We start from the raw sequence: 18,328 nt of genomic DNA, 5'->3' as shown, positions 1-18,328 counted from the left end.
TTTTACCCAGGTTTCCTTATCGTCCCAGGCTGTAGTCTCTCCTTTTTGCGCTGCCCCTTTATTCCCTTAGCACAATATGTTACAGCATTGTGAGACTTACTACAGTACAGTGCCACCAACAACCTCAGACTTTGTCATTTCTCTGTGCTCAGTGCATATCAGGAGCTCTTGTTGAATCAGTGGCCAGTGAACTCAATCTAAAATAAGGATCTAAGAGATATAAATCACCAAATCATTTCCCCCTGAACATTCATAAGCTTTTTAATGTTCATGGGCAGTTTAAATATTTCAGAATGTGCTGCGTAGGCAAACCATGAAATCAGTGAATTTCCTGCCACTGAACCATTTGTACCCATAAAGTATTTCCTTATGCCCATGGAGTGCGGGGAACTACATTAACTAACACATTTAAAATCCACTCTTAGTGGCAGACGAGACCTGATGAAGCCAGGTCCAACTTCCCCACCAGATTATAAAGTACTAAAGAGTAGAGAGTAAATTCGTTTTATTCACCAACTTATTATGCCCAAATCCCTGCACAGTGCCTTCGCTTACCCCCTGTGGAGTGAACGTATGCACCCGGCAGCCTGCTGCACTAGGCAAGCACAGCCGTTAGAGGCTGAGTGCAGACTTCAGGATCACATTGTCCGGGTTCCTTCTGAAAGCATATGACCCTGCCATAAGTCACCTGACCTCTTCAGTGAAAGTGCTGTACCGGCAAAGGTAAAGCTTTCGAGGGCTGAAAGCTAAAATTCTAGTCAGGACGTACCCCGAGAGCGGCAGGATAGCAGGTGAAGTGCGATAACGCTGAAGACAACGCCCGGATACCAAACCCTGAGAGTCAGGAGCGGCCCCTGGCGGAACCGCCCGTCTCTAACGACGCGTCACGCCTGAGTCGGAGCGTTTCCCACGCCGAACTACAGCTCCCGGCATGCACTGCAGCGCCCGCCCCTCGCCAGCCGGCGGGGCCCGGGAGGAAGGCTGGCCCTGCTGCCCGTCCAGCAGGTCTACCCGGGACCTTCCACTGTGACGCTTTCCCCAACCCTGCATCGGGTATTTCCGGGACTCGGGGACTGAGGTTCGTCCCGGTGTGGCACTGGTCCTCCGGCACCCGTCTGGGCTGCGCAGCTCGCCGGCTTTTCCGTCAGGCATTCACTCCTGGCGCTCGCAGGACGATGGGGAAGAGGGAGTGGGCGTTCCGGCTCCGGAGGACCCCGCTGCTGGCCCCGGAAGCGCCTCGTCCTGGGCGGTGGGGGCGGCGGCCGCAGTGATGGCTGCGGGGCTCGGTGGTTGACCGGCGGAATAGGAGTGGGCCCCGCACCCAGAATCTCGGCGCCCGCTGCTCAAGCGCGGTTTGCACCATGGCCACCTCCGCCGCCTCCTCAGAGCATTTCGAGAAGCTGCACGAGATCTTCCGCAGCCTCCATGAATACCTACGAGGGGTGCCCGAGCGGCTCCTGGGGACGGCGGGAACCGGTGAGGCAGGGGCGGGCCGGTCCTGTGGGAGCTTGGCCCCTCGCGCTCTTGGCGAAAGAGCCCCGACCCTTGTACCAGACCTGGGTTCTCTTCTCTCTGCGCCCCATCACAGACATTCCCCCCCGGTCCTGGCAGGGTCACTGCGCCCTGAATGTCCCTGCTGTCATTTCGGGTGGGTCGGAGACGTTCTCAGGGATGGGCCTCAAAGTGTCGTTTCCCTGAGATCCTTCTCTTGATCTTCTCGTGGCCCTCTCAAAAATTTCTCGCCCTATGTTTATCACTATGGCAATTAACATCACAGGGGTTCTTAAACCTACAGTCCTGTGTTTTAGTAGCACTGTTCTTTTTCTGTAACTATTTTGTTTTATGCGGTTTAAAACATTTTCTTTAAGAGAGATCCACAGTTTTCATCAGATTGGCAAAGGATACGTGGCTCGAAAAAGGTTAAAAACGCAGAGGAGTCATAAATTTGAGAGTTATTTGGGGAAGTTGGTAAATACCAGTTTCTGTTGTTCTTTTGCCGGGGAGGGTGGAGTTTACATGTTCCTATAATGAATTTCTGTCTGCTTAGACCATCCCCTGCCCCTTGATTTCACAATTCAGGTTGCTGCAAGCTCTGCCTGGAGGAACTGGAATTTTCTAGTTAAATCTATAGGCAGACCTGGCTTGCCAGAATGGTCTTGTTGACATCAAGGCTAAGACTTTGTGTATTGTTTTGAGTGTCTCTGCTGAGAATGAGTGAGGCGTTGGTTTAGTGGTAGAATTCTCGCCTTCTATGCGGGAGACCCGGGTTGGATTTTCCAGCGAGTACACTTCATGCACAAGCACATCTGTCAGTGGAGTCTTGCCTGTTGCTCTGATGCTGAACAGGTTTCAGTGGAGCTTCTAGACTAAGGCAGACTAGGAAGAAAGGCCTGGTGATGTACTTCTGAAAATCAGCTAGTGAAAACCCTTATGGATCACAACGATCCAGTCTGTAGTCTGTCATGGGGATGGTGTAGCACCGAGCAGTGTTTCATTCTGTTGTTCATGGGATCCCCATGAGTAGGGGCCAACAGTGGGGATGAAATTCATGTACTTGATTAACAAGTATTTACTGAGAAGCACTGTCCAGATGTTGGTAATAACAGGCAGCATTAAGAGCTGTACAGAAAAATAAAGCAGAGTAAAGGAATAGTGAGGGAAGCAGTGATTTTAAGTAGGGTGGCTGCAGGGGCAGATTATCCAATAGGCAAGGTAAGCACTGTGCATACCTTGCTTACCAGATCATCTGTAATGAACAATTTCACACTTTTTCACAACATCAAAGATTCTGCTTCTAGCTATGGCTGGCATCTGTATCTCTCTCCTAACCCCACAGCACCTTCCTGCAGAATCAAAGGTTCTTCTTAAATTTACAATCTCTGACAGGGGTGGATGACCCAGTAAGGAAGGTAAGCATGGCCTTACTTGTGCATATTTACTAATCTATCTGTAGTAAACAACTTCCAATGGGTTTTACCACTGGTTTGATGTGGCGAAACCCATGTGAAATTGTTCCCTACAGATGATCTCGTAAGCACCATCCTTGCCTTGCTTTTTGGATAATCTGCCCCAGAGTGGCTTGGGCAGATTATTTGTATTAACCTGACTTCCAGGGAATTTCTGATGCACGCTGAAGTTTGAAAGCCACCGAGCTAGAACACGAGCTTTATATTTTGTCTGTCTGTTTTTCATGTGTCTTAAGCACTTGGAAGAGCGTCTAGCATATAGTAGGAATTTAACAAATACATGAAGGATTGAATGTATACTGTGAACTGTTGGGAAGGAGATGCTAATATATGATTGGGTATTGAAAAAGCGTGGTTTTATTTCTACTCTACTGTGTTTTCCATATTTTTATTACTTTTAAAATGGACATATGCACCTGTTAGAACAACAAAAAAGATCTTTACTTTCCCAAGTACAGTCTTCATTCAGTTTCTGCCTTTGAAGAATGGCAGACACGGTGTATCCTGTTTTAGGATGTTTGTGTGGCTTTGCAGTCCATTTAGCGTATATGATAATTATTAATCCACTCAGTATTAAGCACCTACAGCCATAATTTCTAGTCTTGGTTTTGCAGCGTCTGAAGAGGTCTCTCCAAATACTTCAGAAAAAAAACAAACCAAACCATTGCTCTCAAGTCGATTCTGATTCTATAGAACAGAGTAGAACTGCCACGTAGGGTTTGCAAGGAATGGCTGGTGGATTCGAACTGCCAACATTTTGGTTAGTGGCCGTAGCTCTTAACCACTACATCACCAGGCTTCAGATACCTCAGAGTGCTGTAAAATTTCTTAATACAGTTAATATGTTAAGTGCCTAGAGCTATAATTTCTAGTTTCAGTTTTGTAGCACCTGAAGGTGTGTCTCCACGTGTTTTCGTGTTAAAATTATTGAAAGTTTTTCAATTTACTTAAATTTCAGTAATTTTATGACACTAATACGTGGAAACAGAAAAAAAATCACTATAGAGTACCATATGCAGCAGCTTGGTAGACACCAATTACTCACTGACAGCAGAATTTTAATTATTCCAACTCTCTTCATATTTTTTGGTGAGTTTTGTTTTTACTCTTAAATCTCTTTCCCTAAGAATTTATTTTCAAAAACAACGGTGCTTGGTATTTAATGAACCCTTACTATGCCTGGCACTTGTTAAGTACTTTATATATTATATAGTGTCTCTTTTAACCCTTTCAGCAACTCTGTGAGGCCAGTACTATTATTTTTCCTATTTCCAGATGAGGAAGCAGGCTTAGGGGGATCTGATGCTGTTAGCTCCCTTATGGTGTGAGGTCAGGTAAACTCTATAGTGGTCTAATAGCAGATGCAGGTCATAAAAATGCCACAGTGGGACACCAAAATTAACCACAAAGCCAGATGTTTCCAAAACTAACCGGCCCGGGCTAGTCATTCTCACCTTGGTTGAACCTTAAGGTAGCCTCCCTCAAGCTGTATCTTTCAGAGCTTGCTGCTTCTGTTTTATTCTGTGTCCAGCAGCTGGTGCCACCATCCATACACTTTACCAAACCAGACAGAGTCTGTATTTCAAAGTGAGGCAGTCACATGTGACTGGTTGAGAAAAATGTGTGGGCTTGGAGAGTTGTTTAAAGTGGCTCATCCTTGTTTCTGGTGCTCGTTTTACCCCATATGCGGTTCTGCTGTTTTGTATGTGTAGTTCTTTTATCTCACTACCTTAAATGGAAAATCTATGTAATCTATGTAGTTTTTTCTAAATTATCAGAAAAAATGCAAGGAAGACAAAATAATGCTGTTTTAGTTATATACAATCGCTTTGAAGCTAAAGCCTGTTCTTTGTTAAAATGGGAGATTCGTAAATTTTAGGCAACAGTGGGATATAGCAGTATATCAACAGGGAACTGCCAAAAGAAGACAGAACCAGGGATATTATTGCTGATGTCGGGTGGATCCTGGTTGAAAGCAGAGAATACCAGAAAGATGTTTACCTGTGTTTTATCAACTGTGCAAAGGCATTCAACTGTGTGGATAGTAACAAATTATGGATTACATTGCGAAGAATGGGAATTCCAGAACACTTAGTTGTGCTCATGAGGAACCTGTACATAGATCAAGAGGTAGTCGTTTGAACAGAACAAGCGGATACCGTGTGGTTTGAAATAGTACAGGTGTGCGTCAGGGTTTTATCCTTTCACCATACCTATTCAGTCTGTATGTTGAGCAAATAATCCAATAAGCTGGACTGCTGAAGGAGAACAGGGTATCAGGGTTGGAGGAAGACTTGTTAACAACCTGTACTATGGTGATGACACAATATTGCTTGCTGAAAGTGAAGAGGAACTGAAACACTTCCTGATGAAGATCAAAGACCACAGCTTTCAGTAGGGATTATACCTCAACATAAAGAAAACAAAAATCCTCACAATTGGACCAATAAGCAACATCATGATAAATGGAGAAAAGATTGAAGTTGTCAGGGATTTCATTTTACTTTGATCCACAATCAACACCCATGGAAGCAGCAGTCAGAAAGCCAAAAGACACATTTCACTGGGCAGATCTGCTGCAAAAGACCTCTGTAAGGTGTTGAAAAGTAAAGATGTCACCTTGAAGACTAAGGTGTACTTGACCCAAGCCATGGTGTTTTCAGTTGCGTCATATGCACGCAAAAGCTGGACAAAGAATAAGGAAGGCTAGAGAAGAAATGACGCCTTTGGATTGTGGTGTTGGCCAAGAATATTGAATATATCATGGACTGCTAAAAGAACGAACAAATATATCTTGGAAGAAGTACAACCAGAGTCCTCCTTAGAAGCAAGGATGACAAAACTACCTCTCACATACTTCGGACGTGTTATCAGGAGGGATCAGTCCCTGGAGCAGGGCATCATGCTTGGTACAGTAGAGGGTCAGCAAAAAATAGGAAGACCTTCAGTGAGATGGATTGACACAGTTGGTGCAGGAGTGGGATCAAGCATAACAAGGATTGTAAGGCTGGTGCAGGACCGGGCATTGTTTCGTTCTGTTGTATGAGTCGGAACTCACTGACGGCATTTAGCAACAACAACAACAGCTCTAAAATAACAAAATGGGAAGTCTTGAAAGGGGAATGACTTTATCACTGCAATTCGGTGGTGTTTACATCATATCCCATACCACCACCAGTGTGAGAAACACTGTCACACCATACAGCCTACCAGTGAGTGAGCAGAGTAGGTGGGCTTTGAATGTGTTTTGCAGAAAAGCAGTGGATCAGGGTTAATATAGAGAGAAATGTGCAATGCAGGTGAAGTTAGGGGCAGGTGATTTCCTAGAACAAGGATCAGTAAACCATCTTATTAATGAAAATATGCCTACTTCCTCTGTTAGAGTGGGGGGAAAAAGGTTGAGAATTGTTAAATTTGACCTGTAGTGTCACTATGAGTTGAATCCACCCGAACACAACGGATTTTGGTTTATGACCTTTGGGACCAGATAGTTGTTATACAAGACTGCCCCAGGCATTGGTATCTTGTTCCCTGGGCGCTAAGTGAGCCCTGCTGGCATAACGATTAAGAGCTTGGCTGCTAATAAAAAGGTCAGCAGTTCGAAATCACCAGCCACTCCTTGGAAACCCTATGGGGCAACTTTACTCTGCCCTGTTGGGTCATTATGAGTCAATACTACGAGTTGGAATCGACTCAGGGGCAACGGGTTTGTGTTTGTTTTTTTTTTTTAATTCCCCAGTCATTAGAATAACAAGCACACATACGATTCTAAATACCTTTAGTTGTTGTTGTTAGTTGCCCTTGAGTAGATTCCAACTGATGACAGTCTCATGTGTGCAGTTGCATAGAACTGCTCCATAGGGTGTTCAAGGCTGTGACCTTTCGGAAGCAGATTACCAGGCCTGTCTTTTGAGATGCCTCTGGGTGGTTTCGAACTGCCCATCTTCCAGCTAGTAGTGGAGCACTTAACCATTTGCACCACCTGGTGAGCTGGCAAATACCTTTTAGGAGTGATTAAGTACTACTACTCACCAAGGAGGAGTGCAGGCTCATTCTAAGCAGAAGGAATGGCCTCTACAACTGTATGGAAATGGTAATGAGCATTTAAAACTTGTCTGTCTTTTTCCAGAAGAGAAGAAGAAGTTGATCAGAGATTTTGATGAAAAGCAACAGGAAGCAAATGAAACGGTGAGAACAAGGATCAAGTTCTTGTTTCTTCTTCTGTCTAAGGTTGATCTTTTCCAGAAATAATACTGTGTATGAACTAATCACAGATTAACTGTTTCTATCTGTTGATCTTGATTTTGATTATTTCTTACAAAACAAGGCTAGTTGATGGGGATGGGTGTTAAGGGGGTTTGACAAAAAAGTGGGTAAAGCTTGAAGACTCTCCAGAATGAGTTTTTAATAATATGTTCCAGATGTGAGTAGTAAGGACATTCTTGAGCCTTTACTTGGGAGGTCTTTTTTTTTTTTTTTTTTTTTAAGAGCTGGCTATTAAGATAAGTTACTCTTCTTTGTTAAACTTATTGTCACAGAAAATGTGGTTCTAGTTACAATATCTTCTGTCTTGAAAGACTGCACGGTAGCCGGAATTGGTATTATGAACAGGATGAGTTCCCAGCCAGGACCCAAAGTTTGTCGGAAGTTGCGCCAGGCTGCAGAGTAGTTCAGCAACTGCTTCTCTCTTAATCTGTGGCTTTCCTGAAAAAAAGTTTTTGTAACCCTTTGGAAGCTAGAGTCCTTGTCTCTCCATCTCCTTATGCTCTAGCCTCAGGAAACCCATTCAAGAAATTGAGGCTGAAGTCCAAGCCCTGGGTGATACTCTGTAGAAATACTTGCCCCTGGTTTTTTGCTGCCTTAGATGGAGAAGAAAAAATCTTTTGAGGCCAGAGAAGTTCCTTCTTGTGTTGAAGAACTTCTTCCCTATCCCAGTGTAGTTCTGAGAAGATAAGCCTTTCACATCTCTTTAAGAAGAACCAAGCCACCACCAGACTGTGGTAAATATCTCCTTCAAAATTAGAGTGCTAAAAATTTTCTTACACCTGTGTACAGCTGGGCTGTAAAGATGGCGTGGTGGCAGCAGACCTCATCTGACTTCACGAGGGGGTAGAATCATCAGTGTCACTCCAAGGCTGATTGCCATGATTTGCAGTTTAAACACACCTCTACCCTCCAGCCTTTTCTACCAGTTCTGACACCAGCCATCCCTCCCACAGCACTCTCTACTTCTCTGCCGGGTTTGATAATTCATTGGAATGACCCCACAGAACTCACATATAATACAATTATGGGATTTATTAGGGAAGTACCAGGTTATAACTCGGGGTCAAGATCAGCAGGCCACAACTCAAGATCAGGAAGCATGTAGGCAATGTCTCCCTTCTTCAGTGCAGGACAGCTCTCTCGGTTACTCTTGGCCATGAGGGCCCCTCTCGGTCCCTGGCCCTTGGCCCTGCTCAGGCCTGGGCCCTGCTCAGGCCTGGGCCCTGCTCAGGCCTGGGCCCTGCTCAGGCCTGGGCCCTGCTCAGGCAAGTGTTATAAAGCTCTTTAGCTCCCAGAGGCACCCCACTCCACCAGTAAGCCTAAGCCCAAAGGCACTCAGGTCTCTGGCTCTGTGGGTTGACACACCCACTGTAGTTGTCTCTCTTGATGGGCCAGGAAGCCCCTGCAACCATCTTACCTCAGTCTTCTGGTTCTGCTGCTGCCATTTGTCTGCCACTACATTCTGTCGTGCTTGCTGCCACTTCTCGCTGTCTCCAGTGTTACAGCTGCCTCTGCCTTCTGGGTCTGGGAAGTTCTTAGTGCAGGGACCCCAGGTCCAAAGGACACACGCCCCTTCCATATCGTCTTCTTGGTGGTAGTGAGGTCCCTTTTCCTGATCTGAGATTGGCTCGTTTTAAGCCCAGCAGAATGGCAAAACTGACCAGTTCCCTCATTAGGGTTCCATGCACCTTGTTAGCAAGCTGTCTGATCCCTTTGGTGGGCCACAAGCACCTTATATGTGTAGTCCCACCCAATCATTTTGTGGGAATTACAAGACCATGGAGAGAAAATGCCATATAAGAACAGTTCATCACATGCATGAGCATACAAATAATATCTGTTATGTCACAAGTCGTCTTTCAGTTAACATCTTGGTAACATTTTTAAAACCTTTTAGCTAATGTCTATTTATTTGTTTGGTGTTCAGATAGTTTTTTCCTATGAACTTAGCAAAATTAACCAGTCCCACTCTAGCCATCCCAGGCACATGAAAATAATCCAGGGCCTCTTGTGACCGTATCTAGGCATTACTTTTTACTTATTCCAGAAAAATGGAAATTTGTTTCCCCAGAGCAACCTGGTGTAGGCCCCTGGTTCTCTGACACTGAGACAGACGTAGTTGATTTTCAAAAAGAAGAGGAAGAAGAAACCTGATGTCAGACCCCTATTGTTGCTAGTACCCTGGACCGCAAAGTGCTGCTTGACAGCTACATTAAACCATACCAGCCTAGAAGGTTGGGATATTGAAGAGCTGAGAACTTGAAGATTTTGAGTCCTGACCCCTTTTATTGTGTGATCTTGAGCAAGTCTCTTTAAGTCATATATGAAATGGAGATAGTATTTCCTACATTATAGAGTTATTGATTAAATGAGAGACTGTGTATAAAAAATGTTTTATAAGATATAAGACGCTTGTCAGTTTTTGCATTTTTTTTAACCACATTTTTTAAATACCTGCTTTTGCTTGCTAGGCACTGTACCAGATATTTGGAATAATGAGGTGAACAGGTCAGATGTGACCCCTGCCCTCACGGAGCTTATGATTGAGTACTTATTTGGGGTAGTCTGTGTTTGATTAGCCTAAACTAGGCATATGCCCAGCTGAGAGAAGAGCCAGGCCAATCTACTGCTATTTTCTGCTTTCCCAGTTGGCAGAGATGGAAGAAGAGCTACGTTATGCACCCCCATCTTTCCGTAACCCCATGATGTCCAAACTTCGAACCTACCAGAAAGACCTCGCCAAATTACATCGGGAGGTGAGAAGCACACCTTTGACAGCCACACCTGGGAGCCGAGGAGACACAAAATACGGCACATATGCCACAGAGAATGAGCACGTGGTAAGCTTTAGCTGTTTTTCTGCCCTAAAGCTTGTGGTATAAGAACCATATTGTGGATGTCATGTTATCAGTTCAAACTAAACTTTTGTTTTTCCCCCTTATCCTTTTATGCATCCTTCTTCCCATTGGGCACCCACTCTATTGTATTAAATGCAATTCTTTCTAAACCATATGCTTACTTAAATTTTTTTTGTATCCTTTAAAAGTATATATGTATGTGAGGAAGACCCTCAGTGGGATGGATTGACACAGTGGCTGCAACAGTAGGCTCAGACATAGCAACGATTATGAGCGCGGCACGAGACTGGGCAGTGATTTCATTCTGTTATACATATAGGATCACTATGAGTCAGAACCGACTCAACAGCACCGAACAACAACACGTATGTGTGTATGTATTTATAAAGCTGCCTGGTATATAGTTCTACATAAGCGTTACCTATTATTATTATATCTGGGCTCTATATTCTGATCCATTGATCCCAGTTTCTTTTTCTTCTTGGGCTTTTGTTCCTTCATATAAATTTTAGAATCGGATTCTCAAGTTTGCCCAAAAAAACTCAGTTAGCTTTGTAACTGGAAATGCATTAAATGTATAGAGTAACCTGGTAAGGAGTCACGTCCTTACCAAGTTGTACCCGTTCATGAACATACTGTAAACAAAAAGCCATCACCATCGATGCCCCATTAGGGTTTCCAAGGAGTGGCTGGTGGATTGAAACTGCTGACCATTTGCTTAGCAGCCAAGCTCTTAACCGCTGCATCACCAGGGCTCCGAAAATGCTGTAGCTCACTGTTTATTCAGTTATTTTGCCTTTTAATAAAAGTTTAAATTTTTTTTTCCTAAAGATCTTGCATATTCTAGAATATATAATTTCTAGACCTTTTATAGTTTTGGTTTTATTGTAGGTGGTATTTTATTTTGTATTATAACTTCATATGTTCTTATCCCTAGACATTCCTGTCATAGGTGATATAATTTCTATTTTGAATGTTATTGAACTCTTTAATTCTAAAAATGTGTTGACTGTTTGGATTTTCTGTTGTCTGCTCTTTAGCTCTTTTGTAACAGGAAGTGACCTATGAGGTTAACGTGGAATGCTCCTCCCTCTGGTGTGCTAGGCACTGTGCAAGGCGCTTGGACTAATGAGGTCCCTGTCCTTGTAGAGCTTTTAGTGAAGTGCCTAGCATATGGCCTGATGAGGGAGAGGAACAGACCAAACTACTCCCTTCTTTCTCCCTTCCCAGCTGACACACGATTCTTGTAACCTGAATTTGAGATTTATCAGTGTTGTTATAAAATTAACCCAAGCTTTCCTTTACATTTATATTAAGATGGCTGAACAACCCAGAGAATGCAGAATGCTTCATGTATGGAAAGAGACATTCTGTTGCAGTGAAAAGTGAGCCAGATGCCTCTCTAACCTTCAGTATTCTGATTTATAAAATTGGACTGACTGATCAAAAGTTTGTATTCTAAAACCATCTATAGAAGCTAGATAGTTGAATAAAATAAAATTTCATGAACATTAAATTTAACATGGATTATATTCCACAGTACAAACTAGAAATGTCCTGGCAAGTAGCATGGAAGAGAAATGGAAGGGGGCCCACGAGTATAGGCTGAGTATGTGTAGAAGACTAGTAATACAGTTTTAAACAAACAAATCCTGTTTCATGATACATCCAGATTATAGTTTAAGGGGCATTCAGAATGATACTGGCCTAACATTTTTTTAATTTATTGTGCTTTAAGTGAAAGCTTACAAATCAAGTCAGTCTTTCAAATAAAAATTTATATACACCTTGCTATATACTCCTAACTGCTCTCCCCCTAATGAGACAGCACACTCCTTCCCTCCTCTCTCTCTTTTCGTGTCCATTTGGCCAGCTTCTGACCCCCTCTGCTCTCTCATCTCCCTTCCAGACAGGAGATGCCAACATAGTCTTGTGTGTCTACTTGATCCAAGAAGCTCATTCTTCACCAGTATCATTTTCTGTCCCATTGCCCAGTCCAATCCCTGTCTGAAGCGGTGGCTTTGGGAATGGTTCCTGTCCTGGGCTAACAGAAGGTCTGGGGACCGTAACCACTGGGGTGCTTCTAGTCTCAGTCAGACCATTAAGTCTGGCCTTTTTACAAGAATTTGGGGTCTGCATCCCACTGTTCTCCTGCTCCCTCAGGGGTTCTCTGTTGTGTTCCCTGTCAGGGCAGTCGCCGGTTTTAGCTGGGTACCATCTAGTTCTTCTGGTCTCAGACTGATGTAGTCTCTGGTTTATGTAGCCCTTTCTGTCTCTTGGGTTCGTAATTACCTTGTGTCCTTGGTGTTCTTCATTCTCCTTTGGTCCAGGTGGGTTGAGACTCATTGACGCATCTTAGATGGCCACTTGCTAGCATTTCAGACCCCAGAAGCCATTCTCCAAAGTGGGATGCAGAATGTTTTCTTAATAGATTTTATTATGCCAATTGACTTAGATGCCCCCCGAAACCATGGTCCCCAAACCCCCGCCCATGCTACGCCAGCCGGCCTTCAAAGTGTTCGGTTTATTCAAGAAATATCTTTGCTTTTGGCTTAGTCCAGTTGTGCTGACCTCTGTACTGTGTGTTGTCCTTCCCTTCACCTAAAATAGTTCTTATCTACTATCTAATTAGTAAATATCCCTTTCCCTCTCTCCCCCTTCTCGTAACCATAAAAGAATATTTTCTTCTCAGTTTAAACTATTTCTCAAGTTCTTATAATAGTGGTCTTATACAATATTTGTCCTTTTGTAACTGACTAATTTCACTCAGCATGATGCCTTCCAGATCCCTCCATGTTATGAAATGTTTCAGATTCCTCACTGTTCTTTATCGATGCGTAGTATTCCATTGTGTGAGTATACCATAATTTATCCATTCATCCGTTGATATGGCCTAACATTCTTGATGTCAAAACTAGAGTATTTGAGAATGACGAAAAAATTTCAAATACTCACAGGGTATTGTTACAGACCAGAAGCTGAGATAACAGGACCCCTGAGGAGAAACTGGGGAAGCAGATGGGTGGGGCTTCTGAAGTGAGAGCTGGGAGAGTGACTTTGCCCATTGTTACTGCCCCCCCCCAAAAAGAGTTCAGACAGTAATTTTGTTTTTAAATTATTAGTTTCAGAAATTATTTAAAAAATAGATATACATACACCCTTCAGTGGAATTATCGTTCCACATCTGTCTGGAGTTGATTTACGTGATCTTGTCTTCTGCCCTTTCTTTAGGCTAATCAGTGGGAATTTTACATCTTTTATAAAACCTTTTTTTCTGCTTTCTTTAAGCCAGGGTTTATTTGAACCTCATTCAGTGGTTTCCTGATCCACTGGCCTATGTGTCATTTATGAAGTAAAAAGACTTCTTGTTATTTCTGATCTGGAAACCCATCTTTTGGCGTCTTGGTGGTGGTGCCCTTGTGCTAGTAGTCACCTGCTTGGTGTAGTAGGCCCCTGCACTGGGCCCTTTGTCTTTGTTAAATTGTACTTTGAATATCTAAGTTAGAACAGCACCCATATCTGTCGATGGTTATTAATTCTGGCTTGTCCTTATGCTGTCTATCCTTAAGATTATAGGTGGAGTAAAACTTTGGTGGGGATTTAGAAAATTAGGGCACTGGAGAAATTAGGGCAGCTGGGGAAGATTGGTAACCCTGGTGGCGAAGTGGTAAAGTGCTATGGCTGCTAACCAAAGGGTCAGCAGTTCGAATCTGCCAGGCGCTCCTTGGAAACTCTATGGGGCAGTTCTACTCTGTCCTATAGGGTCGCAATGAGTCGGAATCGACTCAACGGCACTGGGTTTTTTTATCATTGAATTTGTAAATAGAAGTCTAACATTTCCCTTTCATATTCCTGTCAGAATCGGCTACAGTCTCAAAGGGCATTGCTTCTGCAAGGCACCGACAGCCTGAACCAGGCCAGCCAGAGTATTGAGCGTTCTCATCGGATTGCCACAGAGACTGACCAGATTGGCTCAGAAATCATAGCGGAGCTTGGGGAGCAACGAGACCAGTTGGAACGTACCAAGAGTAGAGTAAGTCTGGGCAGATGGGGAAAGGGGCAAGAGTGGGGGAAGTAGGTGAGCCCACTATAACCCACGGCCAGAAGCTACAGCAGTTCTGACTGAGGGGAGATCCCCTTTAGAAGTAGTTTTGCCCCTAGGATTTAGAGGTCATTGGAAATTTTGTTTTAATGAGGGGGGAGAAAACTCTGAAGAAACCTGATTTCTGCATTTATTGAAGATTGTCATATAAATATAAGAGTGCAGCCACTCCATCCTTTTATTAGCTGCTGTATTACCTCTCATGGGCATGAGAATAATAATGTGTCAAAAGACACACAGATTTCAAAGCCACCAGTCTGGGTTTTGTTTTGTTTTTTTTCTCACACATCTGTTGAATATATGCTGTTCTTTTGAAAGCGTCGCCTGCTTATAAGACCCTAACCTTTCTGTCATTTAGAGTCAAGAGTATTTTTCACATCTCATAAAATAGTATCACTGGCAAGCTGTAGAGATTTAATCCTGGACTGTTAACCCTTTGGAAACCCTGGTGGTGTAGTGGTTAAGAGCTACAGCTGCTAACCAAAAGTTCGATAGTTCGAATCCACAGGCTGTCCCTGGAAACAAACCCTATGGGGCAGTTCTACTCTGTTCTGTAGGGTCGCTATGAGTCGGAATCGACCTGAGGGCAACGGGTTTGGGTTTTTTTGGTTATAAGCCTTTACAGCTACCTAACGTAAGCTAGATCATTGTGGGAAGAAAACAAATACTTAGGCCAGCTGAGGGCTACTTGGGGAGCATCTAATCCACTGATACGTTAAGAGCTTCTGTCTGAAATACAGAATTCATTTCTTCCTTTCCATAAATGAGTTAATCTCCATAGGAATTTAAAAAATAGTACAACTGGCAGGTAAGATGCTGCATTCTTAATAGCACAAGGTAAATCAAGCTGAAAAGCAGACACTGTGGCCAAGACTAGGGTGGGAAAATACAAGCTCACCGTGGGGGTTTGAGGAGAATTTCTCATATATCTAAATAACTGCGATTCTGCATACGTACATCAGAGTGATGCTCTTCTCTCCTCATTGAAAGTCCACAGTGACGCACTAAACTCAAGGCAAGCTAAGGTGAACGCAGCTTGCTAATGGATTATGCGTTTTTTAATTTTTGAACATTCCAGGTGGATAGGTTCCATTTAAAAGTCAAGGAATGGCCCGGGAGTTCAAATTACCAAGGCCCCTAGGGAATAGGAAAAGGGCAGATGGCATCCTTTGACACATCTTCCCACTATCTAGATTAACAACAGCCAAAAGGGAAATATCTGTGAGCTTCATTGCTTTCACAGTTCAGTGTAAGTGCCTCTTAAAGGGGTAAAAGGAGGTGGGGGTGGGGGACCAGATCCCCAAAGTATAAATCCATCAGCCAGCCTATAAAAGCAACACTAAAGAGCCTGTCCTGGGAGTCTGGCTGATTAAATCCAAATCTTAAGTTGTTCAAAATTGCTTCACAGTCACAGGCTGGTATACTTGAGTAGCCAAGGGAAAGGATTAGCTCAGTCCCAGAAACCTCCCCCAAAGCAACCTCCGGATATGATTCCTAAGCCTTCTTGATTAGTAATAATATATCTTGTCCCTTCCAGTTTTTCCTACTTATAGTCAGAAGCCATCATTTAAATTGGTTTTATTTCTTAAGAGTTTTTCAAGGTATAGCCTTTATGCCCATCTGTCATTTAGGAATGTTCACATTCTACAGTGTATATTCTTGAAAGAAGGGGGAAATAATTGTCATTTTCTCTTCTCAGCTGGTAAACACAAGTGAAAACTTAAGCAAAAGTCGAAAGATTCTCCGGTCAATGTCCAGAAAGTAAGTTTTAAAAATAGTCACAAAATTAATTTCTTTTAATTCTTAATGTCTTTCATCCAAGAATGCCAAAGCTTATAATAGTGACTAAAAAACACCTCAGCTATTGATGCCACACAGTCTCCCTATACTCAGTACCACCAGCAGATCATAAGAAATGAAGGAATAGGGTCTTGTATAGTTAAACATTCCTGAATAGGCCCCCATGGAGAATTTACCCACTGAAAGGACTTTTATTCCTTAGAGAAGACAGCATGTGGGAGTACTAGAGCTTTGTATTCCTTGAAATAATATCTGAAAAACTACTTTCACTGCTACTGCTTGCTTTCGGCACTGCTTGCTCTTCATGGAATTAACCTTTTACTAATTAATTAATTAATTAATGCTCTTCATGGGAATTAACCTCTTACTAGTTGTTCTAGTCTCCTTAGCAAAAAGTTGACTTAAAAAAACGAATTAAGTGCTAACTGCAACAAAACCAGGGGCAAAAGAGAGGTAATGTCACTGAGGCTAAAGTTGAGGCTAAGTGGATAGTATTACGTTGACCACAGGTAGCCTGGTATGAAACAAACTACAACTGAGTCGTGGAACTAGCAGAATTGGATGGAATTTTCCTAAATAGTGGTCAAATCCCTTGTAGAGCACAGAGAAACTTCAACTTAGAATGAACACAGGAACCAGAAATAGGATTCTAGTGTTGACAAAAAAGAAAGTGCCTATACTACCTTTGAAGCCCTGGTAGCTCAGTGGTTAAGAGCTTGGCTGCTAACCAAAACGTTGGCAGTTCAAATCCACCAGCTGCTCCGGGGCAGTTCTCCTCTGTCCTATGGGGTTGCTATGAGTTGGAATCGACTCAACGGCCGTGGGTTTATACTGTCTTTGGAGCCTTGGTGAAATAGTGGTTAAGCGCTTGGCTGCTAACCAAAAGGTCGGCAGTTCTGCTCTGTCCTATAGGGTGGCTATGAGTCGGAATTGACTCGACAGCAACAGGTTTTTATAGTACCTTTAAAGTCCCTATGTGGCGCAGTTTGTGCTGAACTAACCTAAAGGTTGGTGGTTTGAACCCACTCAGCGGTACTGCGGAAAATAGGCCTGGTGATGTGTATCCATTAAGATTACAGCCAAGAAAACACTATGGAGCAGTTCTGCTCTAACACATAGGGTTGCCATGAGTCAGAATTGACTTGATTGCTATTAACTACAACATACTACCTTTATAATAGAGATACCCATTTGGGTTGATAGACAGTAAGAAGGGTAAGAAGTTTACAAGAAGTTAAAAGGCACAACTAAGCTTCTAGTTACTTTTCCTAAAGCAGGACCCATCCCTGACCTGGGCTTTGACCCTGGAGAGTCTGCCCCAAACCCTTCTCCCAACCTATGTTCACAGGTGTAGTATGTAACTGATGCGACTCAGTATAACTAGTCACATTCTGTTTTAAAATAAGATTCATCCTGACTTCAGAAGTGGTATAATTTTTCACATGTATATTTACTATTTTTTTTCTCTCGCACTCCCCCCTTCAGAAAAGCTATTAAGGGAGTAGCTACTATTTGAAGGCATTTTAGAATTAAAAAAAAAAAAAAAGAAAACTATGTTTATGCTTTGGTATCTATTTTCCTAGTTTTCAACATTTCTATGAGGTAGATAGCATTATCCCTAAGTTACAGCTAAAGAAACTTACAAGTTTTCACTTACCAGCTAAAAACCTTTACAAGTACTTTATAAGTACTTACTGCTAAGTGACTATGTAATCAAAAACTCAACCCACCTCAGTATCCATTCCTGGCCCTAAGTCAAACCCCATAGAATTACAAATGAGAAGGAACAAGGTTATTCTGACTTCTCCCCCACTTTGCTTCTCTTTATAGAGTGGTAACCAATAAGCTGCTGCTTTCCATCGTCATCTTACTGGAGCTCACCATCCTGGGAGGCCTAGTGTATTACAAATTCCTTCGTAGGCATTGAACTTCCACACAGAGAAAGATTTGTGGACCAGAACTTTGACCCTGTGAATGAATGATATTAGGGACATGAATAAACAAGTTGCTGCTGTGGGCTCACAGGTCAAGGATGCACTGTACAGCCACACTGTGGGAGGAGGGAGGGAAGACGGAAAACCCCTTAAATGTGAAGGAACATCAACAAGACCAGAATGATGTACCAAGGTAATAAATGTTGTTTATGATTTCTTTAAATTCATATAGTACTCCAATGTATCAACATCCTGTGAACTGCAAAAAGCATAGACATTTACAGTCTTATTATTGGTCACTAAAGTGGAAAGAAGAAACTTTAAAATCACCAGAGTGCGCATGCGTTCTCATTAAGGCAATATTGACCTGGCCAACCATTTAGTATCTGTCCCCTCAGATGC

The 18,328-nt window shown here is 43.0% G+C and overlaps 2 protein-coding genes across 3 annotated transcripts in view; one reads left to right on the top strand and one right to left on the bottom strand.

Moving 5' to 3' along the window:
* RDH12 (retinol dehydrogenase 12) overlaps positions 1 to 1,259 on the bottom strand; it is a 42,841-nt gene extending 41,582 nt beyond the window's left edge. Inside the window, exon 1 of one of the 2 annotated variants that reach the window (XR_002785321.2) lies at positions 770 to 1,259. The gene's annotated coding sequence lies outside the window, so the exon portion shown is untranslated. The remainder of the gene's footprint in view (positions 1 to 769) is intronic. The other variant, XR_002785320.2, reaches the window with a different exon arrangement.
* VTI1B (vesicle transport through interaction with t-SNAREs 1B) lies at positions 1,243 to 17,957 on the top strand. The gene is made up of 6 exons (XM_003408519.4): positions 1,243 to 1,476; positions 7,096 to 7,154; positions 9,881 to 10,072; positions 13,950 to 14,123; positions 15,892 to 15,953; positions 17,823 to 17,957. The coding sequence occupies exons 1-6, from the start codon at positions 1,362 to 1,364 to the stop codon at positions 17,917 to 17,919; spliced, it is 699 nt and encodes a 232-aa protein (XP_003408567.2). The 5' UTR covers positions 1,243 to 1,361; the 3' UTR covers positions 17,920 to 17,957.
* The last annotated feature ends 371 nt before the right edge of the window (positions 17,958 to 18,328 follow it).

The sequence above is a fragment of the Loxodonta africana genome, chromosome 10 (genome assembly GCF_030014295.1).
Source record: "Loxodonta africana isolate mLoxAfr1 chromosome 10, mLoxAfr1.hap2, whole genome shotgun sequence".
In the NCBI taxonomy this organism is placed as follows: Eukaryota; Metazoa; Chordata; class Mammalia; order Proboscidea; family Elephantidae; genus Loxodonta; species Loxodonta africana.
The sequence above is the reverse complement of the archived record's forward strand: the minus strand, read 5'-3'. Positions and strand labels throughout refer to the sequence as shown.